At 38.6% G+C, this 12,647-nt stretch overlaps 1 protein-coding gene and 1 long non-coding RNA gene across 4 annotated transcripts in view; both read right to left on the bottom strand.

The window, feature by feature from the left end:
* Positions 1-1,472: 1,472 nt before the first annotated feature.
* On the bottom strand, positions 1,473-4,582 carry LOC118320993. Its single transcript, XR_004796388.1, has 4 exons — positions 4,475-4,582; positions 4,120-4,214; positions 3,229-3,305; positions 1,473-2,568 (listed from the first exon to the last, which is right to left on the bottom strand). It is a non-coding gene; the product is annotated as an uncharacterized LOC118320993 (long non-coding RNA).
* Positions 4,583-5,844: 1,262 nt separating this feature from the next.
* trpm7 (transient receptor potential cation channel, subfamily M, member 7) overlaps positions 5,845-12,647 on the bottom strand; it is a 36,544-nt gene continuing 29,741 nt past the window's right edge. For 2 of the 3 annotated variants that reach the window (XM_035682124.1, XM_035682122.1), the window contains exons 32-41: positions 12,347-12,400; positions 11,834-11,872; positions 11,681-11,725; positions 11,354-11,419; positions 10,030-10,313; positions 9,489-9,571; positions 8,771-8,976; positions 7,472-7,523; positions 6,985-7,091; positions 5,845-6,852 (exon numbers count right to left, since the gene is read on the bottom strand). In XM_035682124.1, the coding sequence (XP_035538017.1) occupies positions 6,740-6,852; positions 6,985-7,091; positions 7,472-7,523; positions 8,771-8,976; positions 9,489-9,571; positions 10,030-10,313; positions 11,354-11,419; positions 11,681-11,725; positions 11,834-11,872; positions 12,347-12,400 (1,049 nt within the window). In that variant the 3' untranslated portion in view covers positions 5,845-6,739. The remainder of the gene's footprint in view (positions 6,853-6,984; positions 7,092-7,471; positions 7,524-8,770; positions 8,977-9,488; positions 9,572-10,029; positions 10,314-11,353; positions 11,420-11,680; positions 11,726-11,833; positions 11,873-12,346; positions 12,401-12,647) is intronic. The other variant, XM_035682123.1, reaches the window with a different exon arrangement.

The following is a 12,647-nucleotide window of genomic DNA, read 5'->3' as shown; positions in this document are numbered from 1 at the left end:
TTATTTTGTTAAATAAGCTGGGAACTCACCTATAGGTCACTATAGGTGATATAACATTAACCCTAACCCAAAATACAAACCTGATTTTAATACAGATGAACGATATATTTTTAACTGACAAATGAGGCCATGTCGTGTCATATGTGGTGTCGTAGTGTGGATGATCGTATGTTGTAGATTGAGTGTGCGAATGAGGGTGGGTGTGGGTGGGTGTGTGTGGGTGGGTGGGTGGGTGTGTGTGCGCCATGATATTGTAATGAGACCATTGTGCCTGCATCTCTCATACACAGATAAAGATCTGTGTGGGGTTCTTTTCATTCAGCTGGTGCACTGAAACAGACCATTTCCCGCAGTATGCGGGGTAGTTTCAACACTCACACAAACACGCACACACACTGTACACACACTCTCCTGTGTCGAGTATTTTACTGTACATACATGCATGCATAGTTCACATTGTTTGTGAAACAGAGAACCGCAACCGCTTCAGATGTGGGGAGCTGTATTTCCTGTTGATAGTGTTTTACTCAGTGAAACACAAACAGCAGACGAATCTCTCGTTATTATTATCATCTGTTTATTTTATGGATTATATGGAGCAGAGATTACATACAAACTCAATATCAAGGGCTTAAAGACCCAAAGTTTAGAGCCACAATATATGTGCTTTTTGTTTTCATTCCATAAGCTGATTGAAATCTGTCCCTTTAAAAGATAAGCCTGCTTTTTATTGTCAACAAATCCCATGAAAAAAACTAAACCAACAGTGTACTGACCCTATTACCAACTATTGACTGTGTTTCAAGCCAAAGCCTTAGTCAAACCTACTGTACATTCACTATTGTGCTGCTACAAATCCTTACCTCAGTGTCTCACATGTGGCTGAAAATAGTAACATCTGCTAAAAACAACCATCTGTTTTAGGATATTGTTTAGCCTTTTTTAAATTCTGAAACTATATATCCCTGATTAGAGATCAGTATGGCTGGGGGCCATTCATTTCCAGATGGGGTTTTTTAGGGCCAGACATGCAGCTGACGCCACATCCACATTGATCTGATGTGTTTCTGTGACAATGTTCTGAACATGTTAAACTCTGTGACCTCAGGATTGACCAACACAACAACAGGCAGTGCTGCTCAATATTGTGCATCTCCAAGACTCCACTACTTTGATTTTACTGCCATAGTTACTTTGCACATTCAAATGTAAAAATCTAGAATTAGAATATAAAATATGAATAGTTTTTAGATACATTTACCTAGCCAACATTAAATAAAATAGTTAAAACAATAAGCTCTGTATTTCTCTCTCATTGTGGTTTCACTGATATGATTAGATTTTATCTGGTGGAAGCGGAGGAACCAGTGAGTGGGAACAGTTCAGGAAGTGGACAATTGTATCAGCCTGTGACATCAGCACTGAATCCCACCTGGTTTTCCAACTAAGCATTGTTCAATAAACAGCAGTCATTGGTTTTTCAGGGATATTTTATTGCATTTCAGGAAAATGTTTTTTTGTTGAAACAAATTAGTTGACAGAAGGCCTATAACAATACAGTGAGTTTTTTTTTAAATATATGTTACAAGTAAATATCTCATACTCAATATCAATGCTGGTGCCAGTTTAAAACGTCCAACATTTAAAAAGAAACACTCTACGTATCTGACCAAAAATAGCCAAACCACACATTATCTCTGACCACAATAGGATTAAAATAATAGTTTGATATTTTTGGAAATATGCTACCTCGCTTTCTTGCCAGAGTTAAACGAGAAGAATGATACCTTTCTATATTCGTACCGTAAATATGAAGCTACAGCCGGCTGGTTAGCTCAGCTTAGCGCAAAGACTGGAAACAGCGAGCCCGGCCCTTTCTGAAGGTTACAGAACTCACGTACCAGCTTAATGTGTTTTATCTTGTTTCTTTGGTCCGTACAAAAAGTAAAATGGGGTTATGGGCTGGACTGTTTCTTGTGGTAGTGGTAGTGCAAATTCCAGGATTTTCCCAAAATTTTAATTTGTGCACAATCACGTCACAGACCTGAAACTTTTGGTTTTCCATTCCTGAATAAATGCACCTGTAGAAATGTTTTATTTATTATGGAGTATGGTAGACAGACATGATGGGAGCAGTACCCCAGACCCCAGTCGGCTGAAAAGCTTCTAGACTTCGTGCACACACTACATGAGTTTCAGTGTGTACATTCATAAACAGAAGAGCAGATCAGTGCCTGGCTCCTCAGAGTTGCTCTCATCATATTCTTGTCTTTGACTGTATTCACAGTGAAGACGAGATATGTTTTCATCTTCTCGTGGCTGACTGACATTTTATTATTTTATATTTTGATTTTGGATGTCATATTTCAATGTTTGAATTCAATTTTGTTTTCAGATAAGCAGGTGTGACAGAATGCAGTTTAAGCCACAGAAAACAAACCATAGTTCTTGCAGTGTGAATACAGCTGTTATCTTCTAATGGTGAGAGCATTTGTTCTTCCAGTGCTTCAGCTTTGAAGGTTTCTCCACTTTTCCTCCATTAACTATCTGCTTCACCATCTTCACCACCTGGTCAAATGAAACACAAAATTATTTGTTGCGCTGTATAGGACTGTTTACTTGTTTGTGGACCTATTTTTAGTCATTTAATGTCTGTCAGTCAGTCAACCACTTTGGTCCAAACTGAAATATCTCAACAACTGAAGGATGGATGGCCATGAAATTTGTTACACACATTCTTGTTCCCCTCAGCATCAATTATAATAACTTTGGTGATCCTTTGAATTTTCATCTGGCGCCATCATCAGGTCAGAGTTTTCATTTGCTTGAAAACTTTCATTTATGTGAAATCAACAGATCTTTACAGGGAATTCAGTGGTGACACAGTAGTGATACCAAAACAGAAACCAAATTATTTGTAATGTTTCAGTATGTGGGTGTGTAACAGAAACCACAATCACTTGACTCACTGCTGTGAACAACGCAGTCAAGTATAACATGTCTTACGGAAAGTATCGACTGACTGCTTCAAGCATATTACTATGATGCTAACCGTAAGTGATGATTAGAACAGTTATTCATCACTCAAGGAAAATTACATTAGCTGGTTTTGTTGTTGAGTTGCACTAAAATATAGAACAGTTCAAAAATGTGTTTTCATTTAGTCATTTATATGCCATACTGTCTATAAGATGATATTAATAGTATCTTTCTCATGAACACACTAACCTCTTCAGGAACAGGAAACGTTCCTGTCTCAAGCTTGGAGAAGATCAGCTGATCATTTACTGACACCTCAAAGCTGTCTGTGGGGGTGAGAAATGAAACAACATACAACCAAATCAATTCAATTTGTCTGCAATTGCATTAGAACCAGTGAAACAGGTTTCTCTGACAGAATGTGCACAATACTCATCCTTTTATATTAATTCCATCTGTATATTTTGTGAAACTAAATATCCTGCACTACTTCCCTGTATGTAGTATTTGGTTGAAATGTAGGCTGATACCACAGACACATAACACACAAACAGATAAAAACATAGTGATGCTAAAAATAATCCAAACCTATAAACCTATATTTAGTACCTCTCACAATATCTGTAACAGTGTGTTTGTTTACAGGTAAAGCTCTGACTGCCAGTTATTTTATAATTATTTTAACATTGTGCATTTAAGCCTTAGTTTTAGTATGTTTATTGTTCCTTTTATACTTGATTAAAATGGTTTAGTGTTTTGAATTGAAGTGGTGATGATACTGATAGTGGTATGGTTTGTGGTGTTTAATTTGAATGGTGGTTTTTGGTTTACATTTATCACAAGTAGATTTTAGTAGTAGAATTTAAGATTAGTTTTAGTAATTATTTTAATAGTTTTAGTGAATGCTTTAATAAATGGCCTCTTTGTTGAAGCCCCTATGTTGCAACTCACTGTTACACAAAGAAACAGGGTTGGAAACTTAAGTTCAGCTCCATCGCTGTGGTCTTTAAAAAGTTTGACTTAATAACTCATATTCTGCTGGAATTTTTATCAGTTTGTATCTCTTTCTTTCTCTCTTTCCGTGGAAGCAATGGGCCTCCACAGGCAGAGGACTGTATGAGGAAGGAAAGAGCAGCTTACTTGGCCTCCCTTTGACTCCCGTCACCTGCACACCGGGAACCTGCCGGAGCTCACCGGCCAGCTCCTGGTAGCGGAACGCATAACTTCATCCTTTACTGTAACACAAAGCAACACCAAGAAAAACACATGAATACACCTGCTGGTAGGCTCACTGAACGCTGGCTTCAAGTTCTGCTTTTTGTGGGGCGAGGGTGTGACAGTTTCCATGCACAGAGTGTTTCTCCTTTCTAGCGAACATGAGTGATATGAACCAGTTTATCTGATTTTACATTTAGCCCTGAGAATCCCTCTCCACGCTATTAATCAGTCTGAATTGCAGTCTACAAGATTAATCAGCAGAAAGTGAAAAACTTACCAGTATTCAATGGTGACTGCATTAGCCATGGTTCTGATGTGTGTAAGCTTGCTGTTGCAGTGCTGTAAACGTAATGCAGAGTCATGATTAGACAACCTTATTTTAAAATAAACCACACCCAGTGGGAGGGTAGCCCAGACTGCCCACTGTTTACTATAATTACACTTTCTTTCTGTCACATGTCACAGTTACTGGTGGCTGTAATCACTCCTCCTATCCATACTGGGACTGAGAGATTCCTAATGTTCCCCACAGGTTCTATGAGGCTTCAGCAGTGTTAGATAGTAAAATAAAATGGATCGGGGGGATTCACACATCTGGTGACTGTTCATCTGCCGCAACTCAGCAAGGAAACAATGTCCAGTGACACACAGAGAGGGGATTTGAATAACTTTGACTAACTCTGCTGAAGCCTCACATTATCTTTAGCTCAACTGGACAGGTATTGTATAAAGGCACACTTGTGTAAAAAAATGTGTGCCAAATGTGAACCTATCATTTAAGGTTAAGAGAGAAAAGTGTTTGTACAAATGCAAAATGTATGTATGTATAACATTTATATCAAGTCTACAAAAGGAGTGTTATTGCATAGCAGAGGAAAAAGCTCAGGATGAACTCCTATTCTTGTTCACCCCCCAAATAAAACCAGAAAAGTGTGAGGGGATTTATCCTCCATTACATTCCCCCAGTTGACATTGCAGTCAGACTTTCTGTGACATTTCTCCTTTCAGAGCCAAGAGATAACCAGCAGTGTCCCTCGCTCAGCAGCACACTATCACACAGGTGCACAGTCTATCAGTTCGGTCAGAGGCAGCTGAACAGAGGTTATTGTGTGTGGATTCAAATACCAGCAGCTGCTGTCCAACTGGGGAATCTGAGGCCTCCGGTCAGACACCAGAGCCACTGTCTCCTTCTGCAGGCAGGCGTTCAAGAATTTACCTTCTATCTGCGTTCACTGCTCCACGGCACCACTGATGATGGCCTCAACACGACGGCAACATTTAGAATTCAAATATATTTAACAGCAATAATGAAAAAGTTTGCATGCATGAAAATATAAATTGTTTTGTATATAAAATCATTAATTTCCCCAAGACTAAGGTGATGTATTTAAATTGTTTTATCTGACCAATAGTGCAAATCAAAAATATGTTTAATTTACTATTGTAGGCTACAAATAAAAAAATCAAATAGTCACATTTGGGAATTGTTTGAAGTTTAGTGATTTACGGTGAAGTAGGAGACACAGTTTTTACCAAACTGAATGCCATAACTGTGGATATGTTTTTCACAACCCACTATTTAAAAGTTGCAGACAAAAATAAATACTCATTTTTAATCTGAAGAGAAACATTCTTTTAAGACTTGAGTGATGTTGCTAAAGCTTTTTTACATTTTATTTGTTTAAAATGATATCCAGTACAAAATGTATACAGTAATACCCTTACGTTTGTCAGTTCCCCTGAATAAAATATTTTAATCTGTTCAGCTCATGCCGGATAACAGTATCTATAAGATACACTAGATTGTAATTTGCTCATACAATAGTTGATGACAAAGATATAGCAATAGTACCTTTGTAACAATAAAAGCTATCAGCAATATTTTGGTGGACACACTTTCAATACAATAAAATTACATACATTGTTCTGTAAAAGTTGCATTGCAATCTGCCCATATTTTACAAGATTTTCAAATCCATGTTTCTTTTCATTAGCTATGAGACAAAAAAAAGTGGTGATACAAGTCTTTATACATGTATAAAAATGATGTGGTGGCAAACTGCAGTGTAGCAGTGAGTGAGTGTCAGCAGGCTGTCCTCTCTGAAGCTGCTGTAACAGATGTACAATGCACTTAGATTTGTTCTTTTTTTCTTTTTGTTAAAACAAGGCAACTTCTCAAACTTCATAATAAATAATAAACCCTCTGCAATGATAATGTACCTGTCAATATATCCAGTTCATTCATTCATATATATATATGTATATAAACTTGTACAAAATATGTTTTAAACCTTTTTTCCCCCCCACATTTATGTACTTAAAAAACCCCAAAAGGTTAAGATGGTTGAATTGTGTTTGACAAAGCATTTTGGTGGGACCAACACAAACATAACACAGTCTGCATGCACTGGTTTCCACGGAAACACAGGTGTGATTCTTCCAGTTGATTGGGTGCGCCTCTCTGCTCCTTGGCTTTGACTAAAATCGTTCAGAACAGTGTCGCCTCGTGGTCGTTCACTCCCTCTCTTGTGGTTCAAACCGATCACAGCATTAGCCTCATTGACTGGCGGGACTCTTTGACGCCGCCCCCTGGGTTGGGAGGGTCTTCTTGTGGGAACGTCACCTTGTCTGGTGTGTAGTCATTCCGCTTTAGATCTAACAAACAAGTAACAAGGAAAAACAAATCAAGAGATTAGAATTTATTATCTTATATTTGTGTTTCTGAATTAGTTTTAGTACGAGCTGTCTCTCTGTGTTAACCCTAATTCGGTAACTGATATTCCTCACCGGGAAGTTTGAGTTTCCGACAGCAGGAGTTGCAGTGGTGTTTTGCTCGGAAGTTCCTAATGGCATCATCCCCCAGGTTAGCAGGTCCAAATATCATATCATAAGATCTGCAAGAGTGAGGGCGGTCATTTAGTGCTACATTTCTAGTAAAAGTAGCTGGTGATGTTTAAATTTTAGTCAATATTGTAAGGCTACTACTAAAGAATATCAATCATTAATCTGACAATTATTTTCACAATTTTCTACAATATATTATGTAAGAAAATAGTAAGAAGTCCTAGGTGCCTCTGTAAAATTTAATTTCTTTGGGTTTTAGTCACTCACGGAAAATAAACGTCACAAATGAGAGGCTGGAATTGGGAAATGAAATTATTTCTGTGATTAATCAATTATCATTAAATTAAGTTAACCAACTAATACATTAATTGTTTCAGCTTTACAATACTGAGCCAAAAGAAGTAATTAATTCAAGAGGTGAATGACTTACCCCTTCTCACCACTCTTGATAACTGATGGATCTGTCAGAATCTCCCCAACACCTACAGCGACACACAAGAACAAGATTCATTATCATGACATTAATAATAAAAAAGTGCACAGACTGGCACATGTTTAAAGAGGCTGCCACCCAGGAGAATCAATCTGGAGGAATATACATCATCAGTAACATCATTCATCAGCAAATGTGTTGACGATCAGAAAGGCAGTAAAATCATTCCCAGAAAGCCTGGATGAATGGAGAGGTGAGGGATTTGTCCAGAGACAAAAAAGCTGTGTAAAGGCAGTGCCAAAGATAAATTTCCATTTTATGCAAATTTAACGGACAATAAAGTAATCTGAATCCAAAGTATCCATAGCAGATGTAAGAAAAATCCTGCTGAGAGTAAATATGACTAAAGCTGCTGGGTCTGATAACATCCCTGGCCGTGTACTTAAAATGTGCCAATCGGCTTTTTAATGTATTTTTTTCGTTAATTTACCACTTTAATCTTGGAAATGTACTGCTGTCGTATTCAATCATATCATAAATAAAAGGAAGAGTTCATAAGAGAAAAATAGAACACACCTCTTTCATACAAACACGCGCAACCTCAGATTAGGTTGACTAACTCAACTAACTTAATCTTAATTACCGTCAAAGTGTCGGCAAACAGAGTTCTTAAACACAGACTTTCCTTGATAACCCCCTCCAAGTTAAATCTGAGCAGGTTCAACTCCCTTTGTAATACAGCCCTCAGGTGAACAGATTACGGTCCTGGGAATCAACATCTCACAACTCTGGTTAAGAAAGTACAGAAAGGACTGTATTTCTTCAGGAAACTTAAGAAGGCAAAGTTCTTGTTAACTTTTACAAAAGAGGAAAAGCATCCTGACTGGAAACATTACAAACTGGCATGGGATGTACACTGTCCAGTACAGTAGGACTCTGCAGAGCCCAAAGGACACTAAAAGACAGCACCCACCCAGCCACAGCCTGTTCACCCTGCGGCCACCTGGGATGAGGTAAAGAAGCTTCTGCTGTCAGCTTTTTCCCTCAGGCTGCGAGACTGTTACATTCCTTCTCAGCACTACATCATACAAATTTGTATTTTTTTATGACTTTTAATAAGATGCATAAAGGGAACTATATCTGAATGTTATTATACATGCCTGGGTTGTAAATTACAATAACAATAGCCTTGAAATTGACATCGATATACAGTAACTCTGTTAAGTGCACAGGAAGTCAATGGAGAATCATTAACACATTTGTCATAGTAATGATGATGAACAACATTTTTTTTACCCTGCAGGTCGAGCACCAGCAGCTCTCCACGGGTGTACTCGTAGGTCCAGTGGCTGAAGGCCAGCATGGTTTCCTCCAGGAGGTTAGTGGGGACAATCTCATCTCCGTTGTTGTTGTTGAACTTCCTGAACTCTCCTGTAATGCACTCTTCTATAGCAAACCACTGTCCAGCAGAATGACAGTAAAGCAGAAACACCTCCAGAAACCTGAACACACAGAGGACTCAGGTTACTGGACACATTGGAAAATAAAATCCCCCCAATATTTCCTCCCAAAAGTCACTGCATTACATCTTAAGTGACTCTGTCACACCATTAGGAAAAAGAAAGTATGAATTATTAATTTTAGAACATAATTATCAAATTCTTTGATCAGATAATCTCATATGTTTACAAATGTTTTGAACCTTTAAAAGGAACAGTTCAGCTTAGCTTAGCACAAAGAACAATGGCACTGCAGTGAGGGGTGTGTTTATCCAGTGTAGGAAGGGCTCATGTTGACATGTAAAACAAATAACAGAACAGCCTACTACAGATGACTTAGCAAAAGCTGATCTGGCCCTGCCAACCACAATGAGCTAGGCAGAATTTGTTACACAGCATCTATGATCACACACAGAAGTGCATATGAAGATATGAAAATAAAGCAGTCTAACGTATGTGTGAGTATGATTTCTGTGTCTGTGCTCTGCTAACACTGTGCTTGCACGTGTGCTTACCTCGGTGAATAAGGAATAGTCTTGGGCCTGATTTGGTTGAAGGCAAATGTCAGCTTCTGAGCAGCTCGTTGTTGTTGAATTTCCTGGAATGACACAAGAAAGCACCACATTAATTGACACTGAAGGTCTCACATTAGTGTCCTTCCCACTTGCAATGGACATACACTAGTGTAGGTGCAAGGGTTGTTAACAAGAAATGACACTGAAATGACACTAAAATTAAGGCCACAACTTCAGCATTTTTGTGGTTCAAATGTTTTGATCATAGCCACGATTTTCTAGGTTTACATTTAATGACAATTACTGTTACCTATATCTTTATAGCAAAAGCAAGGACTTGACAACTTGTCATCTTCAGGTCAGACACTGATAATTTGACATTTTAAGCAGAGAAAAGAGAAAAAAGGTCAAACCAGATCAACAAATCCTGTGTTTAGTTAGGTTTTCAAACCCAGACAGGTTCTATGAAGTCCAACAGTGCAGGTATATGTGTATAATCCTAAATAGTGGGGTGTACAGTAGGTGTGTCTGTGCTCCCTACCCTGAGACAAAGGTGCAGCACAGTGTCCTCCTTGTAGATGCTCTGCCAGGTTTGGACCACCTCAGGAAGGAAGGATTTGACTATATACAGATGTCCCGGTTTCAGCATGTCATACTCTGACCAAGTGCAGAGCACCTTGAGGGCCCGTCTGAGTCCTCCGCCCATCTCCTCCTTGCTGAGAAACTCTATTTTGGCACAGAGGCCCCGCTGGGCCCAGGAAGACATGCTGTTGTTGATAGTGTTGGGGGAGCTCTCCTCCAGACGGTACACAGTGACTGGCTCCCCTGAAGGAGCACAGAGCGACAGGTGAGGGTCTCACACACACACGTTTGATGTTGCTGGCTTTATATTATATCCCTCTGCCTCAGAAACACTCTTTCAATTCTACAGCTTTACAGATTTAATCCTAAAACACATTCATGATTGAAGACCAGAATGTGACTTATTTGTAAGCGTTTTACCATATGAACATTGTTTTTCTTTCATTTTTTAAGAACTAGAATACAGGGGTGAAAAACAATATGCATTGACTGAACTAGTTAAGGCTAGCTGATGAGAGCCTGAACTAATTTACCCTGTAGACAACAAGTTACACCTGTTACACAGTTTGACTAAGAGCTGTTATATGTCAAACCATTTTTTATGAACTTCACTGTTTCTGTAGTTACTGCTCTCTGCCTTTAAGCAGCAGCAATGAATGTCCTTTTCATGAGCTGTTGTTTAACAGTGAGGAAGCAAAAGATAAGCTGAAAGCTCCGAAGGGCTGTAGACTGTGGTAGTACTGCTAACCTTTTCACATTACAGTAGTCTTTAGATTGCTTTATAGTGTATTAAGATAATAGTCATACTAATAACTCCTAACATGCCGCTGTCCATTTCTTACTGTAACTGTTTGACGCACTGGTAGCAATTATAAAGTATAATAACCTAACACCACCATGATGAAATGCCTAGAAACTGCATGGATCACAGGACTCACAAGCACTTAGACTTTTACACAAAGACCTTCACAGTAACAATAACAAAGTGCGACAACAGCACGAGTGCTGCTCAAAACTGAACAATTCAATAACAAAACAGCACACACACACACACACACACACACACACACACACAAACAACAGCACGTATTCTTTGCTCATCAATAGGTCGGCTGTGACTGTGAAGTAAACAGCTGCAGGTGTGGGAGGGCAAAAACAATGTAAAAAACCACATCTCTTATTTGGCGCCATACTTCCTCATTCTCCAACCGCCTGTTTCTCAGAACCGTATGCTATTTCACCTGACCCAACATGTCTGGGAATGCACTGTGATCCAGACTTACCTCTGGGGGGTACAGGGGTGAAGGGAATACTCTGGGACAGTCTCATCAAGTTGTTGCGCTCCACAGCTACAGGAGGAGAAGTACATACGCACACGCACACACACACACAAACACACACAAACAGGTTAAGAGAACTGTAGAAGAAGAGTCAGAGGTAAAACTACTTTGTAGGATTATTCATTGCTCTTTGCCTCATTAGACAGCAGACACAATTAAATTCAACATTTCAGTATAGAAATGAAATCTACAATCAATCAAACTAAGAAATAATAATTGATAAAATAATACATGAAAACATAATAATACAACTCATCCTCCATGTCTCACCTGAGTACTGGTAGCTTTCCATCGGTTTGAAAGGTGATCCAATGGCTAGAGGGAAAAACAAGAGAACAGTTTAATCTTTATGCAAAACTTGGATATCATAACATGGCAGTTGTAATCATTGGATATTTGGACTTATTTATTTGACAAAAATACCCTGAGCTGTTCCAGCATCCACCAGTAGATGTCTCTGTACTACAACAACAGAAGTATAAACAGCTCTGATCAGCTCAGTTTACTTCCTGTAAGTAATTTCTGTTGCTAGGTAAAAAGCACACAATTCTGCTTGTGTATTTGTGAGCTGGATAAAGAATCAGTGACTATTTTCATCATTGAATTATCTGCAGATTATTTTTTGATTACTTAACTAATTGCCTGGTTCTCTAAATGTCAACAAATAGTGAAAAACTCACCATTTCTCACAGCCCAACTTGACATATTCAAAAGCCAGCAAACAATCCAAAAGCCAAATATAATACATTTACAACAATATAAAAAAGAGAAGAGACAATCAGCAAATCCTCACATGGGAGAAGAAAATATTAATTGGTTATCACAATAGTTTCCAGACTAATCCATTAACTAATCATTTAAACTGTAATTTAACTGTAACCCTGATGCATGAGTCGGTTGTGCTGTTTGTTTGGTCAGTCTGTCTGTGTTACTCACAGTCCTTTCTGGCTCCGAGGTGGGTGTGCCGTGGCGTGTAGAGAGAAACTGCGGCTGTAACCACAGGAGAAGAAAAGCACAGTGAAGCTTTCATCCAGAAACATGAGAAAAAGATACACCACGTATTGTACAACAGAGTTTACACTGTCCAGGTCCTGAATGTGAAATCACTTTTCTATGATCTTCCATAAACAAAGTTAAAGTTTCCCCAAATGACTTGCAAACATCACAAAAATACTTGGGAAAAAAGTTATTTATGGGAGAAAAATGGTGAAAACAACTGGGGTCTCATTTATAACCG

Source organism: Morone saxatilis, unplaced genomic scaffold (genome assembly GCF_004916995.1).
Source record: "Morone saxatilis isolate NCDOM2014 unplaced genomic scaffold, NCSU_SB_2.0 Contig11, whole genome shotgun sequence".
In the NCBI taxonomy this organism is placed as follows: domain Eukaryota; kingdom Metazoa; phylum Chordata; class Actinopteri; family Moronidae; genus Morone; species Morone saxatilis.
This window is presented reverse-complemented; position numbering and strand designations above follow the sequence as displayed.